The sequence below is a fragment of the Onychostoma macrolepis genome, chromosome 14 (genome assembly GCF_012432095.1).
Source record: "Onychostoma macrolepis isolate SWU-2019 chromosome 14, ASM1243209v1, whole genome shotgun sequence".
In the NCBI taxonomy this organism is placed as follows: Eukaryota; Metazoa; Chordata; class Actinopteri; order Cypriniformes; family Cyprinidae; genus Onychostoma; species Onychostoma macrolepis.
The window spans coordinates 32318105-32341855 of NC_081168.1; the positions used below are offsets into that span (position 1 = coordinate 32318105).

At 37.3% G+C, this 23751-nt stretch overlaps 1 protein-coding gene and 1 long non-coding RNA gene across 2 annotated transcripts; both read right to left on the reverse strand.

Moving 5' to 3' along the window:
• Positions 1-512: 512 nt before the first annotated feature.
• p2ry10 (P2Y receptor family member 10) lies at positions 513-5654 on the reverse strand. Its single transcript, XM_058798052.1, has 3 exons — positions 5457-5654; positions 4415-4626; positions 513-3022 (listed from the first exon to the last, which is right to left on the reverse strand). Exons 2-3 carry the CDS (start codon positions 4582-4584, stop codon positions 2194-2196), a joined length of 999 nt encoding a protein of 332 aa, XP_058654035.1. The 5' UTR covers positions 4585-4626; positions 5457-5654; the 3' UTR covers positions 513-2193.
• A 3303-nt stretch (positions 5655-8957) lies between these two features.
• Positions 8958-11035, reverse strand: LOC131553711 (uncharacterized). The gene is made up of 3 exons (XR_009274241.1): positions 10770-11035; positions 10144-10189; positions 8958-9515 (listed from the first exon to the last, which is right to left on the reverse strand). It is a non-coding gene; the product is annotated as an uncharacterized LOC131553711 (long non-coding RNA).
• Positions 11036-23751: the final 12716 nt, after the last annotated feature.

Below are 23751 nucleotides of genomic sequence, written 5' to 3' on the forward strand. Positions count from 1 at the left end.
TCTACCTTTATTTATGTCTACATGTCTTTGTCCATATGGTAATGAAGGGGCCGTGTTTTACTTCAGATGAAGCAATCAAGCTACAATCAAGAGTTCTGGCTTAAGCAGGGAAAAGCTTTCAGCCCTTTGAGTAGTGCCGGTCAATGAATGAAAGTGTGTGATATGGCTAAAATCTCCTATCATGAGTGATTTCTATATCACTGTAAATACATTAAAAAATCTGTAAAAACATTCTGCCATGAATCTCCAGATGGTGCAGGCGGCCTGCAGCAGGCGATAGCTTCTAACTCAATCATGCGTACCCTTTTCCCCAGATGTGGCTAAGGACAAAACGCAACTTCAGTACGAATTGAACTAATTTAATACACAGATACAACAATTCCATAAGAGGTTATTTGTGTAAATAAGGGAGAAACATTGAAACCTTTTTCTTTTTAATGTTTTGCTTTTTTTTTTTTTTTTTTTTTAGATTTATTAAATTGTAAATCATAATGAAAGGCATTAAACTGAGCATCATTAAACATACTTAATCTCATTTATTAAACACATTAACGTATTGAACATATTCAATCTAATTTGTTCTGAGTATAATACAATAATACAAAAGCAAATGTAAACAACAATTTCACATGAACAGCGTGAAAACAGAATCTCAATTTTTATGTTGTTTTTGGAAGTTTGGATTTGTTCTGTTTCAGATCTCCACAGACTGATGAATATGCAGTTGTGTTGATTCCTTTTTTTCTGTTTAATCCTATTCTAGACCTGGGCCCGTATTCACAAAACAGTTTATTTTACCACTAAGAGTTCTCCTAAATAGCAGTAAAAGTTTTTAGATAAGAGTTTTCTCTTAAAACCTATTCACAAAGCTGCTGAGACAAACATGTACTCAGGAATAGAGAGAAGTCTTAAACTCAGAGTAAGGGGGCGGGGTTTACCTTGTTGCTATGGGTGATGTCGGTATGCTTACTAACTATGCACACAGTGATTGGCTGATAGTCTCTGTCAGAGATTTATTCATAGAAATAGGTTGGGGAAAAAAAAACTTTTTAAAAATAAAAATGTTGCCACATTCAAATAAAGATTTTTAAAATGCAAGTGTCATATGTTCAGCTAATTGTCAGCCTCTTCTTGTAAACAATTAGTGAATATGCATATAAACAGCCTTTTAATTAACAGAGTAGAATAATCACGGCTGATAGTACGACATGCAAACGTAAAAGAAAACCAAACTGGACAAAAGAACAGCTGTTACTTCTTGCCAAGTTGGTTAATGAAGTGAGTAAATTTTATTTATAGAGCACATTTAAATCCAGGACGGGTTTACACGGACCAAAGCGCTGTACAAAACAATCATAAAATACAGTAAAATATCAAATAAAACAGAATTTTAATAAAAACAATTTAAAAAATGAAAACAATATAATCAAAGGAAAATTTGGAGTTGGGATAACCTCCAAAACCAAAGGCGATACCCTTTTAAAAGTTCATTATTGTCAAATGTTTCTAAAATGTTTCAATTTCGAGGCAGATTGCCGGCAACAGCTATTTTAGGATAGTTTGTGTCTTAGTGACTCAGGACTCCTCTCCACTGCTCCTAACCTTTCACAGATTTAGAGCTAGATTTAGCACTAAAACGCTTTGTGAAATACTCTTAGAGCAAAAATGTAGGAGTCCTAAATTTAAGACTGACACGCCCATTATTTTTAAGATTTTCTCCTAAAGCGGCGAGTTATGAGCTACTTTTAGCCTTAAGATGCTTTGTGAATACAGGCTCAGACAGTTCAACTAAAGCTCAGGTGACTTTTGTATTTTCAGCCCATCGGTCTGGTGAGAGAGACACTCTCAGCTCATCCTGCGTCTGCGTTATACAAACATCTCTCTGTCCTGCAGTCAGTCGCAACTTTCTTTTTTCTTCCTTTTAAATTAGTCTGTCTTTGACCGCTGTTATTGTTAAACTTCAAATATTTCACCCATGCCGTGAAAGGCTGTGATTTTGGTCAAAACAATACTTGCTGGACATAACATTTCAGTTTGTAAGCTGTATCTTTTTGTTCAAGCAATGTATAGCACTTAATGCATAGACTTTAGTTTGCACACGGTCTGAAGGCACGCTTTGCACACTAAATGTACATGTTTTTACACTGAGGTCAAATAAATGGCTTCAATGTTGAAAACGTTTGGGGTCCCTGGTCATTCTCTGTAGGAGGACGTGCTCTCGGTGCTCATCAGACGGCCCCGGAGCACAGAGCTGCCGTGCTGGGAGAGCTGCTGCTTGAACTCTGTGGTCAGAAAGTAGTAGATGAGAGGGTTGAGGCAGCAGTTGAGGCTTGCGATGCAGAGAGAGATGGGGTGAAACTGTCGGATGGCCTGACTCGCTGCACAGTTTGTGATGATGTTCTGGGTCACCATCAGGTACAGCAGGAAGTTGATGTGGTAGGGGACGAAGCAGAAGAGGAAGACCCCTGTGCATACCCTAACCATGCGCAGGGCCTTTCTCGTGCTACCTGTGAACTGCTGCTTCTGATTCCGATGTCGAAAGGATTTCACGATTAAGTAAGTACAGAAACCAATGATAATTAACGGACCGAGAAATCCCAAGAGCTCAGCAGCAACCATCATGGAGATGGCAGAGGGTACATTCAGCGCGCGCATGGGCAGGTCTTTGAAGCAGCTTCTGGTTGCAGAGGTTGCGTTGCTCCTCATTAAGATGAAGGGCGAGCAGCAGAGCCCCACCACGACCCACACCGCGACGCTGATGCAGACGTCATAGCGCGACTTCCATTGCTTGGCGCAGAACGGCCGCAGGAGGAACGCGCAGCGCTGGATGCTGATGCACACTAGAAACACGATGCTGGCGTACATGTTAAGGTACTTCAGGTAGAAACACAGCATGCACAGCGTGCTGCCGAAAGGCCAGTCTTGTCTGATGTAGTAGTGAATTCGAAGCGGCAGCGACAGCACGTGGGCTAGGTCTGCTATGGTCAGGTTAATCATGAAGATGATGGCTTTCGTCTTTTTCCTGTGAATTGAAGAGAGAAACCTGCATCTCTAAACAGTCCTCAAGAAACACATCTCAGAAAACCAGACGCTCCTGACGTGGCCTGAGATGTTAATCGGTACTAAAACAGTTACAGTGAACAGAATGAAGCTCTTTTGTTAAACACACTACTGATTTAACAGGAATGACACAGTGACTTTTTATGTTACCAGCATTCAAACTGATACAGCAGGCTTGTCAACTTATGTTTTATATCTGTATAAATACGCCACCTCTGAACAGAGTGACTAGAAAATAATGCTAATAATGATAATGTAAACCAACATAATGAACAGACTGTGGAAAAAGTTTGGTGAGCCAATTGCCCTAAAGATCACAAAGTGTCTTTTCAGCACAGGGGCTGTTCCAAGTATAAAATACTCTGTATAATAATAATAATAATAATAATAACAATAATAATAATAATAATAATAATAATAATAAAGGTTCTCCAACAGATGCCATAATGACCATTAGACGTTATATTATATGGAAGCATATGTGTAGCAAAATTCAATTCGAAATTTAATATGCAAAATGGCAATGTATTTCTGTATTTAAATTTACATTTTCCCATTCATGTGTGCAACATTTAGTGCAAAATGAAAATGAAAATTCAGTTATATAATTTAAATTTGCCATTTTCTACACTAGTTTTAATATGCAAATTAAAAATATATTTTAAAGCTTTAAGTTGCAAAATTAAAATGAAAATCTATTACCCAAATTGATTAGATATGTTTAACATGTCCAAGAAAAAACTGTAGCAAAATTATCATTTAAATGCTGTTTTTCCTAAATGCATTTAGACTTAGGAGCAGGACTCTTGGGATTGCATTTTCATCGTGATACTGTGTGATAATTGTAGCAAAATACAATGAGAGTTTCAGAATGCATTCTGAGCCAAAGGTGCAGCAAAAGAGTACCAACATAGTGATTTAAATGTCTTTTATTTTTCTTAAATGCATTGACACTTACATACTGTATATGACGTTTCAATTGCATTTTCATTAAATACTCCGCAATGAATATAGTTTAAGTCATTGTGGATTTGAAAATGCATTCCGAGCCGAGCACGGCACGCCCCCGAGCTGTCAATCATTACATCGAGGCGGGGCTCGGCAACAGGACGCACGATTAGTCAATCCCATGATTCTGACAAGAAACATTAGACAACCAAACAATCTAATTTACTTGAGTTTCTTATATATAATTATGAATGAGTCTATTTTTAAATGTCTAAAATGTTATAAATAAATCTATTTAAAAATATGTATTAATTTAAATATGTCAATTTTAATGATTGACATATTAAATTTCAAATCGACGTTTGCTACACATATGCTTCCATAATATTAACGGTGAAATGCTGACCTTATGAATCGACAGAGCACCCACAGAGCCAGGGTGTTGCACAGCAGGCCTGGGATGAATATAATCAGGTAAAAGTACGTGTAGAGCTGGTTTATAGTTGATTCCCAGACAGTGATGTTAGTGGAGCAAGAGCAGTTCACCGCTTCACATGACGTGTTCACCGAAGTCATGCTGAAACTGCGATTTCATTCACTGTACACTGTAGAGAGTCACTGTGGAAGGAAATGAACACGGCTTTAAAATCTATGCTAAGTAATTGCTGCAGTTTTGGTAAGAATTTAGATACTTCAGGGACACATTGATGTTTTTTTATTGCATTGGATAATAAAAACATCAAAGCAACTGTCACTTATTCTAAAGAAAATGGGCAAACGTTTTTATTTAAAAAAACAAAAACATTTACTTTATAAGTATAAATGACTTTTATTTGAATTGATATAGCTTATGTGTGAAACCGACACACGTCAACTCCCTTCCTGTGTAAGTGTGAAGGAAGTGATGCGTGACGGTTGTGGGTTTGCATAGCTTTCTCCCCCAAATCTTTGTGCGCTTTTGTCTTGTATTTTGAACTTATTTCCCCATTGAATGGATCTGCTAGCCTAGCATTTGAATTTGATAGTGATTTTAACATTTTTATAACATTTTGGTCTTTAGATCCAGTGTCTCATGTAAAGCTGGGTGTGCTGTAAAACTGCAAGCACATGTTGAACAAATAAAGGAACTCTGGTTATACGAGTATGCAAATATTCATTGCTCTTTTTGGCGTGACTCATTTTATGTCCTGCTGTGAAATAAGAAATGTATTGCAAACTCTGCCACTAAGATATTCTGTTTAGTTTAAACAATTGTCCTGCAATCATTCTGTGGCTCCAGGAGACAATGTATTTAGTTTATTCTTCCATCACATGAGGTAGACATGACACAATAATGATTTGACTTTGAAAAGACATGGTTCTGAAGCTTTTTAACCATTAATACAACTTTGTGAAATGCAATTCATCAAATTTAAGGACAACACCAATAAAAACATGAATATTTTTACCTGTATTTCCCATGTAAGATGAAAAAGTAATGCACGGTATCATTTGTTTGCGTAATCCAGGCATGTCTCAAGTGCGCCTATATAGGAAGAAATAACTCTGGTTGCTGTGCGTTGCAGTCTGCATGTATTGTATTTGGTGCTTTCCAGTCCAGCATTCTCATCATGCAACCTGCTGCAGCAGGAGGAAGTCATCTGAATGTGGCGTGCCCTATAATATCTCTTGCTATTCTTCTGCTACACCACTGGTATAAACAACCTGTGACGTCTCAGGAAAGAGAAAGTGTTTAATATCTCTGATTCAGGGGAGCTTTGAGGGTTTTGACAGCAGTCAGTTAGTTACAACTGAAAGTGCAAACAAACAACAAATGGTTACAGTTTTTGTTGTCACTAAATTAATTACATGAATGGTTGCAAATTTGGCAGACACTGTTACCCAAATGAAAGCACATGCAGTTAAGGTATAAGTGTTCTCTAAGACCTTGACCTGATTAGTTCCATGCTCTAGCTAGGAGACATGTTTAAACATACATTGTATTTTAAACATAATTTATCTTTTACTACATTGTACATCTTGCTTGTCATCACCAAACCAAAAAAACAAAAACAAATCAAAAAACAGAGAGAAAAATCAAACTCTTAATATAGAAGCTAGACTATAAAGAGTTCCAAACAGCTATATTTTCCTTTGGCCTCATAACACCTACTACATATATTTAAATCACTCATATTTGCTTCAGTTGTTGTCATTTGTAAATTGTCTTTGAATGTTCTTCACAAAGCTCAGATGTCTTTCCGTAAATCTTTCCTGATAACAAACCCAAATTTTGAATTTAAAAGGGAATGAAAAGTGTGACATATTCATAGCGTAAATGCACTTGGCATGTATTAGTTCCTCTCCTGTGTCAATCTGGGCTTTCTTTTCTTGTTGTAAGTCACATCAAATGGAACGATCCAATCTGTGAACCATTAAAATGAACAAAGATCAAAAATATTCATACAATCTGATTCTGTTTGAACCGCTCACACAATGCTGTGTTCACTGATATCGTAAGAGTAAAGTATGCGAATATGTTGACCAATCACAACACCAGTATTGCACATTGAATATTTATTTTTCTCCACATTGTGAAATCAGTCAATGCATCTATGTATTTACAAAGGTTGCACTTTCCACATAACATCAGAACATATTCTAAATCTGATACAGAATATAAACAAATGCATCTGTGGACAGGGACATGCGCAGACGTTTTGAGGGGCAGGGGCTCGAGTGGGGAAAAGGGCACTTCTCATATTTATTTTAATTCCTCACACTCACCCAACAGAATAATCAGTTCACATAGAGACCAGTACGATCTATCAGCAGGAAATACACATTAAGGTGTTTGTTTTAAGCCTACTACCCTCGTCTGTTTACTTCTGTAGATTTCTTCTAAATTAACCAAAACAAGCTATCTGTGTATTTAAACATAACATTTCAAGGGAGAAGGCTCTTGATGTGGTCTTTAACTAATAACTGGGGGAGTTCTGCGGTGATATGCTTTAGTTATTTTGTTTAACTTGTGTCAAATGCATGCAAATTACGTAACGGCTGATTTGCATATCAGTGTGGCGATTCTGAACGGCAAATCCATCGATTACTGTAGTTCAGTAATACACTTTATAATATATAGCTGTGCATGTGATAAGATGGTACTGCATGAGTAAAAATATGTTGAACATGCAGTATATACAAACATATGGAAATATATATATATATTATATTTAACAATTATTTATGATATTCATGTTTCATGTTTTAAAATATAGCTAGTTTACAATAGCATAAGCACACCTGCTCATACTAAAGCGCTTAGTGAACCACTGCTGAAGAGTACACAGCCATTACTTTTTAAATAAAGTAATATATAATCTAATGGTGTTTGTCCAATCGTCATCCTGACCACTGGTCTTCTAAACAACGGTGACCCCACAAACACACACATGCCAGAAACCCTTTTACATTTCAATATATCCATTATAATAATCAGCAAAAACACATGAAACAACACTTCAATTTTTCATTTTTACATTTTTACATAGACCATCGGCCGCATTGCATTATTGGCCAAAGCCATGCTTTCAATAGCTCTCTCTTGGTCCTCGGTGAATACGGAGCCCCTTCCTCCTTTATGTTCTCGACCCTCAGTCCTATGTAGACCAATCAAAACACATGTAAAATGCACACAAGACATTATTTCAAACATGGAATACAGTGAGAGGGGTCCAAAAATACTTATAGCTCATACAGGAGGCTGCATTGTTATGTAGACAGTTTTTTTTTTAAGTTCAAATGACTGTATCAACAGTATATCTGCTGAGGTTGGGCTGAACTCAATGCCAACCCATGGTTTAAACATATTCAACAAGGCTGCTCGAGTCCCATTTGACAAACATGGTCCTCTTCTTCTTTGTCCACGTCGTCCTCCAGGTCTACCTCTACCTCTTCCTCTTCTTCTTACTACGATGTTGCCTTCCATTATTGTTGAAGACAGGTAAATGCACCTGTTACCTTTGTGTAGTGCTAACCCCTGACGGTTGAGTTTACAGTTAAGCAGCTACGTGTCTGCACACCTGGCCGTGTTTGATCAAGGTGTGGTAGTTTGGAAAGCAGTGCCTTGAAATGGCAAAGAAGTAACTTTACGTTAGATTTCTGTGTTTAATGTAGAGAAGTGTAGTTAGTGTTTTGCAAAAAGTGTGAGGCTGAGAATGGCAGATTTGAGCTGAAGTTTTGCTTGTTGAGTGTCAGGCTTCACTGACTGTGTGTTAGTGCCAAACGTGAATATTACACTGATATCATTAATTTAATCCCTTGCCATGGTAAAACTGACCACATTTAATATACCACAAACAAAAAACAAAACAGATGTCTGTTGACTTGACTTGAGGTGGTCAAGCTATATAAACATTTAAGGACGTGCTTGATGATTAATGAATCTTTGAGGCAAACACTGATGTTATTTGAAGAAAAGATCTTCAGCATATGCATTTTCTTAGAAACATTGTAGTTTTAATATAAATGCCTCTTCTATTAAAAATGTTATGTATGTCCACATATACATACAGTATATATATATATATATATTGCTGGAATGTATGAACCGGAAGTTACGAGTGACTTCAATATTTCATTTCACTTAGAAATATGCTGCGACACTGCACTCAAAAAAATAAAACGTTGGATTTACTTAAAAAAACTTCGTCAAGTGGGTTCCACATAGCTTTGTCAAGTAATCTCAACAAACAAAATGTAAGTTGTATTTACTAAAAAAGTTTGTGTAAAGTTGACAATTTAAATGTCGTATGAACTAAAGAAAACCTAGTAAAGTCACTATTACATATACTTAATGTTATGCTAAATTTACGAACATTTAGTGTGCAATAAACATTTAAGGATTTCAGTTGCTTTGTAATTAGAAGCCATACAAGTGTTAAAGAAAACCATTAAATAATCAGACTTACTATTTTTCAGAAACAAATAGCTTTTTATTTGCAATACAAACAAGTCTTGCACTTGTTTTTTTTTATTCAATAAATTCTACAAGCATGACAATTTGTGTCTAACGCACCCCAAAGTGCTACAGAACTTGACCCTCATAGAAAGGAATGAGGCATGTTTTTTTATCCAAAAAAATAAACACAAAAACAATATTGTTTTTCAAACAGCAGTATTGTACTGGAATTAAACTAAACATCAGTTAATTATTCCATAAGTTTATTTTTAAGTACCTGCATTTTGTGTGAAAGTTTGCTTGCATCAAGTTCCAGTAACACCTTTTGAAGAAACTCAAAGGTGTACTTGAGATCACATGGATAGCTAAGATTCAAGGTATATATTACTCCCAAGAGGAGAGCACAAGCCTTGGTGACATCTCGTAGATGCTGAAGCACTTTCACTCCTTCAACAATGATCCCAACATCCAATGGTGGTTGTTCAGGTCCTGCACCTTCAGCTCGGACAATGAAAATTCCAATGACTGTATTAGCCATGTCTCTCTCAGCTTTCTCCAAGTCATTGTCCTAAAACAAACAACAAAAGTTAATTAGTTTTAAAACATGAAACTTACTTTGACAACAACACGTCCTATATTAATATCATAATGAATAGAATAGGTTTCAAAAAAATGACAGTCACTTAAAGGGCTTCTTACACTGTATATGTGGCAAGCGTAATTTTTTTAATATGCGTTTTAGATCACATATATGCTCCACTGTTTCATGATTTTTAAGGTGTTTGTAGATATGACAAAAGTATTCCTGTTCTGACACTATATCGCTGCGAGAACACAAATGACAGTTAAATGTGGCTAAGCATGCAGTCTTATTTGTATGTAATCGACTTAAATGACTGTGTAATGCATTCCAGGTTTTAAAACGACAAGGGCAATTGGAATAAGTACATGGGAAATTATTGCTTCGACCAAAATGGCCATGCATTAATCTGTAATGCTTCAACAATTGAGATCGTGTTTGCACTGTTATCTTACAGTCCTTACACTGCCACATGGTCTTGAAAATTTCACATAACTGATTAAAATTGAAAAAAGACTACATAAAAAGAAAAAGAAAAAAACTCAAGATGCATTACCAGACTCCAACAAAGATGTCATAAGGATGTCAAAGGATTTGAAAAATATTTATACGTCACCTTAATTTGTAAAAGTAAATCTGCCTTTCACAGCTCAGCAACAGCTCTACAATAAAAAAAACATTAAAAAAACATGTTAGGCTATATTGTAATAAAAAAGCAGAGCCAGTCATTAGCTGCGTTTATGGATAACGTTACTTATAGTAACCACATTTTGAGAGCTCAATCGGGTAAACCTTCATGTAAACACCTATATGGATCCGATTGAGCTCGATCCGAGTTAATTTTGTAGAAAATTTGAGAAAATTTTGTAAACCAATCGTTTTAAGAAAATTTTAGCCATGTAAAATCACGTGATCGCTTGCTTTCTGAAACTGTAATGTTCTGCACGTTGCTTGCTTCTGACTGAGTAATGGTTTGTGCGGCCTACACGCACGTGAAAATATGAAAATATACATTTCAGTGTGATAAGCAACATAAACGCGCACATCAATCTGATTAACTTAACGTTATTTTGCGTTCATGCAAACAGAAAATCATCTATCGGAATGAATTAATTTCGTTTAACCGCAGCTTATGACATAAACTGACATATTAAAGTAATACAATTACATAGTGTACTACATATTACTTTTATTGGGCATTATTTTTCAGGATGGCAAATGATTTAAACAAAATATTCATACCTCACAAAGTCGCCACTGTCGTCAGCTCCTCAACGTTCGTCTGTCTTTGGCGCTGCTGCATTTGCATACGGTACAAAGGGACATACCGTTTTGGTTTTCTTGTATTTGTGCGTTTCACTGAACAATGATTTGTTGACTGAACAAAAATGTCTAAAGTATATATGACAAGACACGGTCTTTTGTTGAAATTACTAAGTTAAATTAATTCTATGCAGTTACTTGTGTTTTTTAAGTAAAGTGAACAATAAATGATTTAGTAAAACTGACACCAACCAAGTTCATTTTTTTGAGTGTGTATTAGAAAAAAAAATAAAAAATAGAGGGCAGGGCTTGATCTTATCGCACTTCCTCATCATCTCTAGCTCGCAGTATGTTTATAGTTGGAGGGAAGCGGTTAATGTTCTGCCCAAGTCCTCAAACTGAAGGAATGACATTATAGAGAAGAAGCTAATTTTCAGATTTTGACTAAAGATTTGTTTCACCTTTTCACCACAGATTAATTATTCACCACAAGTCTAGTAATGCGTGCTAATGAAGTAAATAGGATCTATTTTGATCCATATATATGGCCATTTCATGTGTTAACACTAAACCCCTGTTCACCTAAAAATATATGGCCATTAGTTCATATATAACAGTAATATAACAGTAGATGTGTGAAAGTGTGAACGTGTGTGTGTGTGTGTGTGTGTGTGTGTGTGTGTGTGTGTGTGTGAACGTGTGTGTGTGTGTGTGTGTGTGTGTGTGTGTGTGTGTGTGTGTGTGTGTGTGTGTGTGTGTGTGTGTGTGTGTGTGTGTGTGTGTGTGTGTGTGTGTGTGTGTGTGTGTGTGTGTGTGTGTGTGTGTGTGTGTGTGTGTGTGTGTGTGTGTGTGTGTGTGAGAGGGGTGGCAGGATGTTTCAGATTCTGAAGAGGACAGAAAATCTGATGAGAAGCTGAACCTAGCAAACGCAAACATTTTTACAACTTTCCACAATGTTATATTTTGTTTGAAATTAGGTAACGTTGCAATACATTGTTTTAAAAACATTTTAGAAGCTATATCTAAAGTTTAAAAGTAAAGTAACAAAAATAACACATTTTAAGAACATCATAAAAAAAAAAAAAATCCAACCTAGTACGTTTTCTTTAAGTAGTCAAAATATATATTTTTTTGACCCCATTGCTCAAATATTAGAACACAATGCGCATTAGCGACATCTTGTGGACCAACCCGTTCTCATCAAGCTGCGTATAAATAACACGACTTTACACTTTCCAGTTGCGTGTAATGCGCCAAAGTCCAATTTTGCGTGCATATGATACGCCAATCCTTCCAATTAACTTCGGTGGAGAGTGGGTGAACTGTTTAACCCTTATATTCTGTTTGACCCCAGCTATAAACATGATTAACAGAGGTGTTACACGCATTCATTTTCTGTCTGGTGTTGAGGTTGACTTAAAATGATTATACTGAATCTCAAATAAGTGTACACACTGTTACGTCCTGTGATGTAATTTGTACTGCTCCGGGGTCAGAGAGAGAGAGAGAGAGAGAGAGAGAGAGAGAGAGAGAGACACAGACAGACAGACAGAGACAGAGAGAAAAAAGCTTGAGCCATCGCTCTCTCTCTTCTCACATGGGCCTTCTCTGCAGCCCCAGGCAACTGTTGCTAGTTGTTGTTTGTTCATTGCTATTTGATGTCAATCTGTGCTAGAGTTCCAGTTAGCATATGTTTCTGTGCTCCCGCCTAGATTGTTAAATCTAGCTCCTAATAATGCTGACTTTTTGATAGTCCTTCATTTAATACTTGTTAAATTGATTATTTTATAATTTGTAGGGAGGGTGCCTTTTCTTTTCTTTTTTTCCCCATGTTAGGTAAGTTAGATTTAAAATTGCATAAGATTCTGTTTTGTTTAATATTTTGGCCTTGCCCCCTCCTGAAGCCTTTTTGTTTCTGTGGCTCCTTTATGTAATCAAGTTTTAGTGGCTGGCAGTGTTCTTTAGGGCTGGGACTGGGATGAGAGGCTCCATGTGGACTTTCCTTTCCTTTTGTTATGTATTCTTCAATTCCCCTAGATTAATTATAAAACGGGAGTGTAACCGCACACGCACGGTCAGCTATCCTTGTAGGGACTCTCCATAGATATAATGGTTTTTACACTGTACAAACCATATTTTATCTTGCCCTACACCTAAACCTACCCCTTACAGAAGACTTTGCACTTTCACTTTCTCAAAAACAAAAAAAAAAAAACACACATTCTGCATGATTTATAAGCTTTTGTACCCATGGGGACCTCAATTTAGGTCCCCACCGTGACACGAGTCCCCATGAGTCTGTGTGTATTCAGGTTTAAGTCCCCACCAGGATAAACACACACACTTCCTCAGTTGTTTTTATACTGTACAAACTGTATTTTCTATTCCCTTACCCTAAACCTCACACAAAACTTTCTGCTATTTCAGATTTTAATTCTATATGGATTTATAAGTTGTTTTCCTCATGGGGACCAAAAATGTCCCCTCAAGGTCAAAATTTAAACTGATACCACTATACTTGAGTAAAAAGCCTACTTCAACATATTAAATATATATTGCAAAATAATCACGAAGTCATGTTAGCACCTATTAAAAATCAAAACTGTATTTTGTTTTTGTATGTGCGGGGCACTGAACTAATTGGTGTCTATTTGGTCTGTAAACTTTTGAAACGCATGTGACTTGAGGCTGAGCTCTAATTGGCTTGTTCCAGGTTGTCCTCAGACCCTCCCACTTTTGATTTTAGTGAATCCATATTGTTTGGTAACACTTTATAATAACGTTGTCACGGATCTGTCTGTCATTCCTCACCATGTCATCACAAAGAGCACCCTCACCTGAATACTAATCACCTGCACCTGTTCCCAATCACCACAGCCGCTTAGCCACAGTACAAGCACACACCTCAGTCTCACTCATCGTCTGGTCACGTCTATATGAACGACCTTTCTGGAGGTAGTGCTGTGTTTATTTTTCAGAACGGCAGTAGTGTGGAGGATTATGTAGAGGAATTTGTAGACCCCAGTTACCAAGCCATCTGCAGTGACCACACCTTAATGGACAGTTTCTGAGCTGGGCTAGATGAAGAAATCAAAATGGTGATGCCACTAGGAGATCCCAGCTGGTCTTTGGTGCAGTATCTGACTTTTGCCCTATGGATTGCAGAATCAGCATATCAATATAGGTGAAATGGAGGACGTGCCAGCCCCAGATTCCAGCCCATCAGCCGCTCCTCTCCCAAGCCCGCTGTTCACGGGGAAATTCACGCCACCGTCCGCGGCTCTCCCTCATCGCTGCCGTTCGTGGCCCATGCAAACCCGCCTGCAGAGTATGGCAAGTCCTCTGGAGAAGAGTATATGACTTGCAGTCAGGGGATTCCAGTGGGTTGTGTTACCCTTTCTCTCATCAGCACAGACTTGTGTTCTGTGTGTGAGTGATGTGTATTTGTACGGTGGCCGAGAGAGCTCAATGCGCTGCAAATAGAAAAAACACCTGCAAATTAAGAAAACAACTTCATCAATTTGACAACACACACGCTGCAAATGCTCACAACACAACCAAACAAAGAAACATGAAAAAAATTCTTTATTTGTTTGTTGTGAGCATTTGCACCACCTGCTGTCAAACTGATGATGTTTTCTTGATTTGCTGGTGCTTTTTCTATTTGCATGTGCTTTCTGAAGTTGCAGCGCGTGGGGATCTAGTGATAATATGAACCGCTTTTACCCTCCGCTGAAGACAACATCAGATGCACAGTGTTAAAATACTCCATATTATTTTAATAATAAAATAATTATTGCATTGTACACACATTAAATTGCATGTAAATCACCCATGCTAACACACACTTTTCTTTTTGAATATATATATTTATATAATTTTTTTTTTTCATTTGAAAGTAGACATTTCACTGTCTATAGATATATTTTTCATAGACAGAGTTTCAAAGTTTCTCGCTCAAGTTCACAGAGACCTAGACGCAGAAAGCGCACCCTGTTTGCTTTAATTACTTTACAGAAGCGCAATGTTTCGTTGTTATTCTGAGTGCACACAAATAAACGTGGAGTCTTTACAGATTCGAAAGATGTATTAGGCTACTTTTATCTGTATGACCAAAAATTACGGAGGTTTTAAGAGCAAGTAACTGCACCGGCGCCTCCATCGGTCCTGCAGCGAGCGCACTATTCAGCTCCACTCTCTGCACAAACACTTCAATAGCGCACATTTCGGTGGTTAACATCATATTGAGCGGCCATGTAAAGTTGCTACTACATACATCTTTCAGATGAAAAGCCATATTTGAGGTCGATGAATGATAGTGTGTATTATCCTTTTCCTATTCCTATTTAGCACCCAAACTCTGGAACAATCTACCTAACACTGTTCGGGAGGCAGACACACTCTGTCAGTTTAAATCTAGATTAAAGACACATCTCTTTAGCCTGGCTTACACATAACACATTAATACGCTTCTATTATTCAAATCCGTTAAAGGATTGTTAGGCTGCATTAATTAGATCAACCGGAACCGGGAACACTCCCCATAACACACGATGTACTCGTTACATCGTAAGAAGAATGGCATCTACGCTAATATTTGTCTGTTTCTTTCCTAGTCTGTTTCTCAGTCCGTATCCGATCAGATGGTGGATCAGCACCAAGAGATGATGTCTACAGCCCTGACCGTCAGCGGAGACCAGGACACCCAGATGACCCCCAGAGATATATCCCCAGATATATCAACCCAAAATAACAAAATAACTAAAATATAATAAAATACCTAACTACATAATACTACTATTGTTAGAAATTGCAACAAAATAAAAATAAAAATAGAAATATAAACTTTTGAACTGTGGGTTTCGTCTGGTCAGAGGAGAACTGACCCCCGACTGAGCCTGGTTTCTCCCAAGGTTTTTTTCTCCATTCTGTCTCGGAGGGAGTTTTGGTTCCTTGCCGCTGTCGCCTCTGGCTTGCTCAGTTGGGGACACTTAATTTCTAGCGATTATCGCCGATTTGATTGCACAGATACTATTTAAACTAAACTGAGCTAGACAATGACATCTCTGAATTCAATAATGAAATGCCTTTAACTGAAAATTGAGTGTTTAATCTTATTATACATTACTGACACTCTATCCTCCAATTTGATACTGTTAAGTGCTTTGACACAATCTGTATTGTTAAAAGCGCTATATAAATAAAGGTGACTTGACTTGACTATTACCACATAGACCAGCCGTTAACAATCTGTCCGTCACGGACTGCGTCATTCACTTAACCAGCCACACCAAAGCAAACAGCAGGAGAGCATAAAGAGACAGGGCAACTAGAATTGTGTTCAGAATTAAAATATACAGTTTATAGTTTACTTGTATAAAAGGTATATTTGTGTATAAAGTTGGGTATCATTACTATTCCCGGTCCCGCCCCAATCACGTGATTCGTAGCGATTTTGTTTCCCATCCCGCGGGATTCCCGAACAAATGTCAGCCTCTACTGTAGGTGTATACAAGGCATTGACAACATTTTCTGCATCCCCTAATCTAAAGTGTAAACTACTCATCAGTTGTAAATGTTTTATTCATCATTCGTAGATCTTTCACCCCAGTGTGTATACACACACAGCCCGTAACCGGCAGGTTTGTAACTCATTTACAACTGATGAGTAGTTTACACTTTAGATTAGGGGATGCAGAAAATGTTGTCAGTGATTTATTAATGCGATTACACAACAGGTTTTGAATACTTTGTAGTGTAGTGTACTGGTGAGGGTAAACAGATTTCTTCTCTGACACACATGGAGTATTTTAATGCTGTGAGATAATAGTACAATGTTGACAGTTCAATGATTTTAAAAGTGATTTATATATATATATATATATATATATATATATATATATATATTAGTAACTTATTAACCATTTACTAAGGATCTGTTTGATTTTCATGATATGCTATTTTTTTACATAAAGATAACTAATGACAGATTTGTAAATCATTAGTATATTACTTTAATAATCATTTGTGAAGGTATAGTCATGTTTTGTAAATGATTAGTTAATCATCTAATCACTTGTAAATGATTTATAACTTAATCTATAAAACTATTAACATATACCTTATTAATCATTTATGAACACATAGTTATGTTTTGCAAATGATTAGTTCATCATTAACTGTTACGTTCCACGTGACTGTGTATATTGTTTCTTTTTCTTGCACTCCTGTTTCTTTTTTTTTGTTACTTGTTGCTCCACTTCTAGGTCGGTGTTTATTGGCGGACTTGACTGTCAATCATCATTCTGACGTCATGATGTTCTGCTGATGTGCCAGCTGTATTTGAGGACTCGAGTTGATTGTGTGTTTGTGCACCACGCCAGCGTACCTTGTGCTCCAGCGCGGTCAGCAGTCTTGTCTCGACGCCAGTTGTCTCCCAAGGCTTAATGTATTTTGTGTTATGAAGTTATGCTTTGTGTGATTTGATCTATTTGTAGATTTGTTCTTTGGCTATTGACTTGTATCAAATCCTTCGTGAAAGATAACGCCGATGTCGGTGTTGGAGTTTCAGTCCCATTACAGGTCAAGTTCAAAGTTAAGAATGCACTTTGGCGCATCAAACTACTTAATCAAATGTGTCTCTTGGTGATGATTCGAATACCTTGTTGTTACAATACTGTTCGCTTGGTTCTTTTTGATTAGGTTAGTTTGTACTTTGTTAGATTAGATTTGAGAGTGTTATTTTTGTTTGTAGTTTATATGAGTTTAGTTCCAGCGTCATACGTTTTATTTTCATATTTCTTTTGTTAGTCAGTTTAGAGGTTAGTTATAAGGATTGTTTTGTCTTGTTTATTTCTTTAATTTGGGTAACACTCCTGTTTTTTTTTTTCCTGTGTTAAACTTCATAATTTCTTTCCCTTTTTACATATTATTTGTATCTGTCTACAACGCGTCCAGTAAAGTCTTTTTGAAATACTAATTTTCAGTACCATCTCTGATCTGCACCTCATCCAGTAACAGTTGTCTCATCTAAATGTTATGGTATCATCCCGTTTTTACATCAAGCACGTAACAAAGTAATCACTTATAAATGACTTACAACTAAACGTTATTATAAAGTGTTACCTAGTGTTCCTTCTTCATTTGGACATACATTCAGTTATGTCTGACAACTTGTCAAATATATTGTCAATACCATTAAAATTAAAACCAGTCAGTATCTGGTGTGACCACCATTTGCCTCACGCAGTGCAACACATCTCCTTCGCATAGAGTTGATCAGGTTGTTGATTGTGGCCTGTGGGATGTTGGTCCGCTCCTCTTCAATGGCTGTGAGAAGTTGCTGGATATTGGCAGGAACTGGAACACGCTGTTATATACGCTGATCCAGAGCATCCCAAACATGCTCAGTGGGTGACATGTCCGGTGAGTATGCTGGCCATGCAAGAACTGGGATGTTTTAAGCTTCCAGGAATTGTGTACAGAGCCTTGCAACATGGGGCCGTGCATTATCATGCTGCAACATGAGGTGATGGTCGTGGATGAATGGCACAACAATGGGCCTCAAGATCTCGTCACTCACCATCAATGCACACAATGCACGCTCATCACGCACCATGCACCTGTGTTCGTTGTCCATAACATACGCCTGCCCATACCATAACCCCAACAACACCATGGGTCACTCAATCCACAACGTTAACATCCGCAAACCGCTCACCCACACGACACCGTACACGCTGTCTGCCATCTGCCTTGTACAGTAAAAACCGGGATTCATCCGTGAAGAGAACACCTCTCCAAAGTGCCAGACCCCATCGAATGTGAGCATTTGCCCACTCAAGTCGGTTACGATGACAAACTGCAGTCAGGTCGAGACCCCGATGAGGACGACAAGCATGCAGATGAGCTTCCCTGAGACGGTTTCTGACAGTTTGTGCAGAAGTTCTTTGGTTATGCAAACCGATTGTTGCAGCAGCTGTCTGGGTGGCTGGTCTCAGACGATCTTGGAGGTGAAGATGCTGGATGTGGAGGTCCTGGGCTGGTGTGGTTACATGCGGTCTGCGGTTGTGAGGCCGGTTGGATGTACTGCCAAATTCTCTGAAATGCCTTTGGAAACGGCTTATGGTAGAGAAATGAGCATTCAATTCACGGGCAACAGCTCTGGCAATTGCACGCTCCCTCAAAACTTGCGACATCTGTGGCATTGCACTGTGTGATAAAACTGCACATTTTAGAGTGGCCTTTTATTGTGGCCAGCCTAAGGCACACCTGTGCAATAATCATGCTGTCTAATCAGCATCTTGATATGCCACACCTGTGAGGTGGATGGAGTATCTCGGCAAAAGAGAAGTGCTCACTAACACAGATTTAGACAGATTTGTGAACAATATTTGAGAGAAATAGGCCGTTTGTGTACATAGAAAAAGTCTTAGATCTTTGAGTTCAGCTCATGAAAAATGGGGGCAAAAACAAAAGTGTTGCGTTTATAATTTTGTTCAGTGTAGCTTGATCTGCTCATCCTTTTGGTCTCTTTTTCTCTTGGATGGTGCTGGCTCCTCCTCATTGTGGTCATTCGCTACTCTGGTGTGTCCTCAGGGATGGAGGCAATTAGGACAGGGGGGTTGTTTTGAAGGCCTCCGTCCTAACACCTCATTCATGAGGACAAACCATGGACAAGTTCTAGCAGTGGGTTTCCCTCACACTCCATCACCATACCCTGGATGCACAAGGCAGAGCAAATAAATCATGCCTATTAACAACAATAATACATTTCTACAAAGATGTGTCTATTAGTCTGCTTACTTTTTTTTTTTTAAGTTCTAATTGGAATAATCAGAAACCATAGACGCTAACAAGAGGGGGACCTGGAACCGATGAAACAGACAGGCAACAAAGGCATATGGAATAAACCAAAACCAAAACAGGCTATAATCCTAATAGTGTGTTAAATTATGTATGGATACTCCCAAACACTGCAGTGCACCCTCTGTGTGGGATCTGCGATTGTTGCCATATTTCTAAACATATAAAATGTGTTTTCATAAAACTAAAAATGGATAGAAAATATATTGTTGGGACAGATTAAATAACTGGTACTTTGGGATTTTTGTACATCATATTGTCACGGAAACACCAGCCACCCGCCAACATAAGTGACTACATTTACATGGATATCAGTAATCTAATTATTTACTTCATTCTGAATAAGACAATATTATGATTAAGGTGTTTACATGAGTTGCTTTTAGAATATTCCTTTCATGTTCCCGTTTTACATGTTACAGTTCATGTTATAGACCGATTAAAGGCACACTACGTCCCCATGCAACGCCATCTGACATCCCCTCCAGAATTTCACGTATAAACATATAGTTCATCTTCGTTATGATGCCATATACAGTTTTGGGTGTTTCATTTTTAATTTTATGAAAGCTTCAAGTGCAGTAATTATTTTTCATAATATACGTGCAAAAAGTGGCTTGTAGCACGAAGCCGGTTTCAGTTTTTACCCAGTTAAGTTTGCATTTAGTTTGAGCAAACTCTGAGTTTTCGGGCTTGGGTTGGTTTTGAGCGGGTTTCATCAGCATGGTAACTTAAGCTACATGGCTACCCTGCTCCGGAGCAGGTTTTATTCTGGGTTAGAGATCGCAAACCCAAACTGGACCAATCAGCTGTGAGCAAAGTGACATACTGTATATCTGATGCAATGAAGCCACTCCCCCATATCTCTCGCTCCAAATCAAAGCAGTTTACAGTCAAAGAATTTTAAAGACAAAATTGCCGACTTGTTTATTATTTTAATTGCAATTGTTTATAATTCATATAATATATTCATATGATTATTATATGAAGTGGCAATACATTTTAAGCTTCATAATTAAATTATATATATTTGAGGATAAATATGAGGAGTCTGGTTCCAAAACGCTATAAATCCATTTTGATTCATTTGAGTAAAAATGTGTTTTCTTTACCAAGAAAGTGGCAAGATGAAAACCATGTTTTCTGTTTCAAACTTTCACATATAGGTTATAATAACATTAAAAATTCAAATCCAGATTTTGATTTTCAAAGATTTTATTTTTGATTTTATTTTTTTCAAAATGCAATAAATCCATTGAATCAATATAAAAGTTATTTTTTCAGTCATTTCAATAACTTTTTAAAGTTATTTCAATCAGTCATCGCTCCCAAAATGAATTCAACGGGTCATCTTGTTTGCTATAAATTAATTACAACAATAAAATAAAATGTCATAATGAACAAGAACATGAACAACAATATCACATTAGACCACAGAAATTCCAAAATGACATTTCCCTTATATTCAACTTCCAAAAGTGCATTAATCTTTGCCATGTTACATTCGCTTAGTTGAGTGCTATACTATTATTAAACTATATTGCATAGCTTGTCAGTGATCTATTATGGCTCTGTGTATTAAATGCCGTTCCATCTGAAAGCACATGATGGAGATTTACTATTAATCACAGAATCGGCTTTACTGACAAGATGCACACGACAATCACATGCGATTTATCGTGCAGCCCCAAGTTTATCTGTTGATCACAAAGTATAAAGTAGATGAGGAAAACTAGCATGCCGGGTGTATTTAAAGCGCTGCCATTACTGGTACTGTTTACAGTGTGTGGAATGGTGCGCTGTGATTGGTTGAGCGGATTTATCGCATTCTGCAGAGAAGGGAGACTGGCGTTTGTCGCAGTTTGGAAAGAGAGGGAGAAAACATGACCTAATAACTCAGCGGATATCTAATTTTGTATAAAATTTAAAAAAAGACTTTTCAGTATCTACCAGATATAATACTTATTTTGGTGGAAACTCTTCACATAGTATACATAACTTGGGCACCATACACCACTATATAGCACCAACTATATAGATACTATGTACCAGTGTGTACTTACACTGTGATTACATAACTACACATCTAGTTCCTATGTAAGTACACAGGTATTAGGGACACAATATAAAGTGGGACCAGATTTGACTTGTATGTATTTTGGCCCAGAAAAAAAAAAAACAAAAAAAAACAAACTCTTGTACAATCCCACATACAGTCCCAGGTGAAAAAGAAATATATTTAAATTGTGCTTTTTCAGACACACTTAATATATTTATATTATACTATACTAATTGCATATTAAATGTATTATTTTGAAACAACTTTAAGTATATTAAGTGTATTTCAAGATATGCTTAAGTTCAATTTTAATCTATTTGTAATATATTTAATATATTGAAATTGTGTTAAATTGGAACCACTTTAAGTATATTTAGTGCAATTTAAGTGTATTTTTAAAAATACATTTAAAATGTACTTTTAATACTTCATGAACTACAGGTAAAGTATATTTGAAGCATCGTTTTAATGTGCTTCAAGTACATTTCAATTGTATTTCAGCTCATTAGAAACGCATTAGCATTACACTACTAGTATATTATATTTATTAGTATTATATTTTTCAATATATACACACACGTACACTTTGATATTTAGAAAACTTTAATGTATTATATATTGTGTACATTACAAATATTCATGAAGTACATTAAAAAAAGTACAGCAGCATATATACTTTGGTGGAAAAAAAAAACATAATATTAAATGTATTAAAAAATGCACTTGAAATACAAGTATGTTTATAGTATTTTTGTATTACTACAAACATACTCAAGTACATTTTAAAACATTATACAAAAACATAAATGAAAAAAAGACTGAAATGCTGTGGAAGAGCTATCTTATCCATTTGTAGAACATTTCAGTTATACCTGTATTACTGAAAAGTAAAGAATTTTACATCAATGAATAAAAATTACAATGCAATTTTCTGAAGAAAAAAAAACATGTAAAGTGAATAGATGTGTGCGCAAAGACTGAAGATGATAAAGTTCAAGCAACAGAATAGGGAGGGATGGAGGGGGTTTTGGAGGTGGACGAGGAGATGGTGTAGTGATGGTGAGAGGCAAAGGTGCGGGATGATGGCAGGATGTGGTGAAGGGATGGTGATGAGAGGATGACGATGATGCCCTGGCGGCTTAGATGGTGTTTGGCACATGGCACAGACCCAGAACATCCCAGAGCTGACAACACACAGCGGAGTCGAGGGAGGGAGGAGCCAAGATGTAGATGGTGTGGCTGCCGACATCTGGGGGCCGACCGATGGAGACAGAGCTGGTGGATCCGAAGCCGCAGACTAAGGGCCAACGGAGCTGAGCGTCGTCGCAGGTTCCGGAGACCTGGGCACAGCCTAGTCAGTAGTGTCTTGCAGCTTTAGAAAAAAAACAAAACAGAAACAAAATTAGATAACAGATTTTTACATGAATGACTGAAAAAAAGCACAAATTATCCACCTGGAATGGACACATTGCTAACGTTTTTCTTCCAAGATTGACCGAATCCCCCTCCATTAGGCCTGATTCAAAAATCTCTATAACAGAGGTGATACGACATTAAAATATACTTACTATTCCTTTGCTTGTCTCTGCACTCAGATTTCATTTTGTCTTCTAGTATGGAGTCAATTTAATGCCGCATATATATGCAAAAGAAAATAAAGTTTTGCAAAATAAAATAAGTTTTGCAAAGAAAAATAAAGAATTGCAAAATAGATAAATAAAACAGAGCAAAAGCAATGATTTTGCAATACATATTTTCCATGGCCATATCTACTAATTTATTTGCAATGCAACTTTTATTTTGCGTTTCAGTCAAGTTTGAGTTTGCGATACCGTTTTCCCTTTGCGCTTCACGTTTCTGCGCGTCTCACTTTGTGGCGCTGTTTTGACATGGGGGTGGAGTCAGGGGACGGGGGCGTGTCCAACAGGCCTGGGCATGCCTCCCTGGAAGTGACGTCATCGGCCCGAGACGCAGATCACAGCTGATCCAAGCACCGTCACTGAGCAGAGGCATGCGGGCGGATCGTTTCCTTTTATT

Bases quoted from the DNA above. Each gene is read 5' to 3' on its own strand.
- p2ry10 (XM_058798052.1), bottom strand. From the start codon at position 4,584: ATGACTTCGGTGAACACGTCATGTGAAGCGGTGAACTGCTCTTGCTCC. The intron at 3,023-4,414 runs GTCAGCATTTCA...TTCAATTCACAG, and splicing joins GTGCTCTGTCGATTCATAAG to GAAAAAGACGAAAGCCATCA.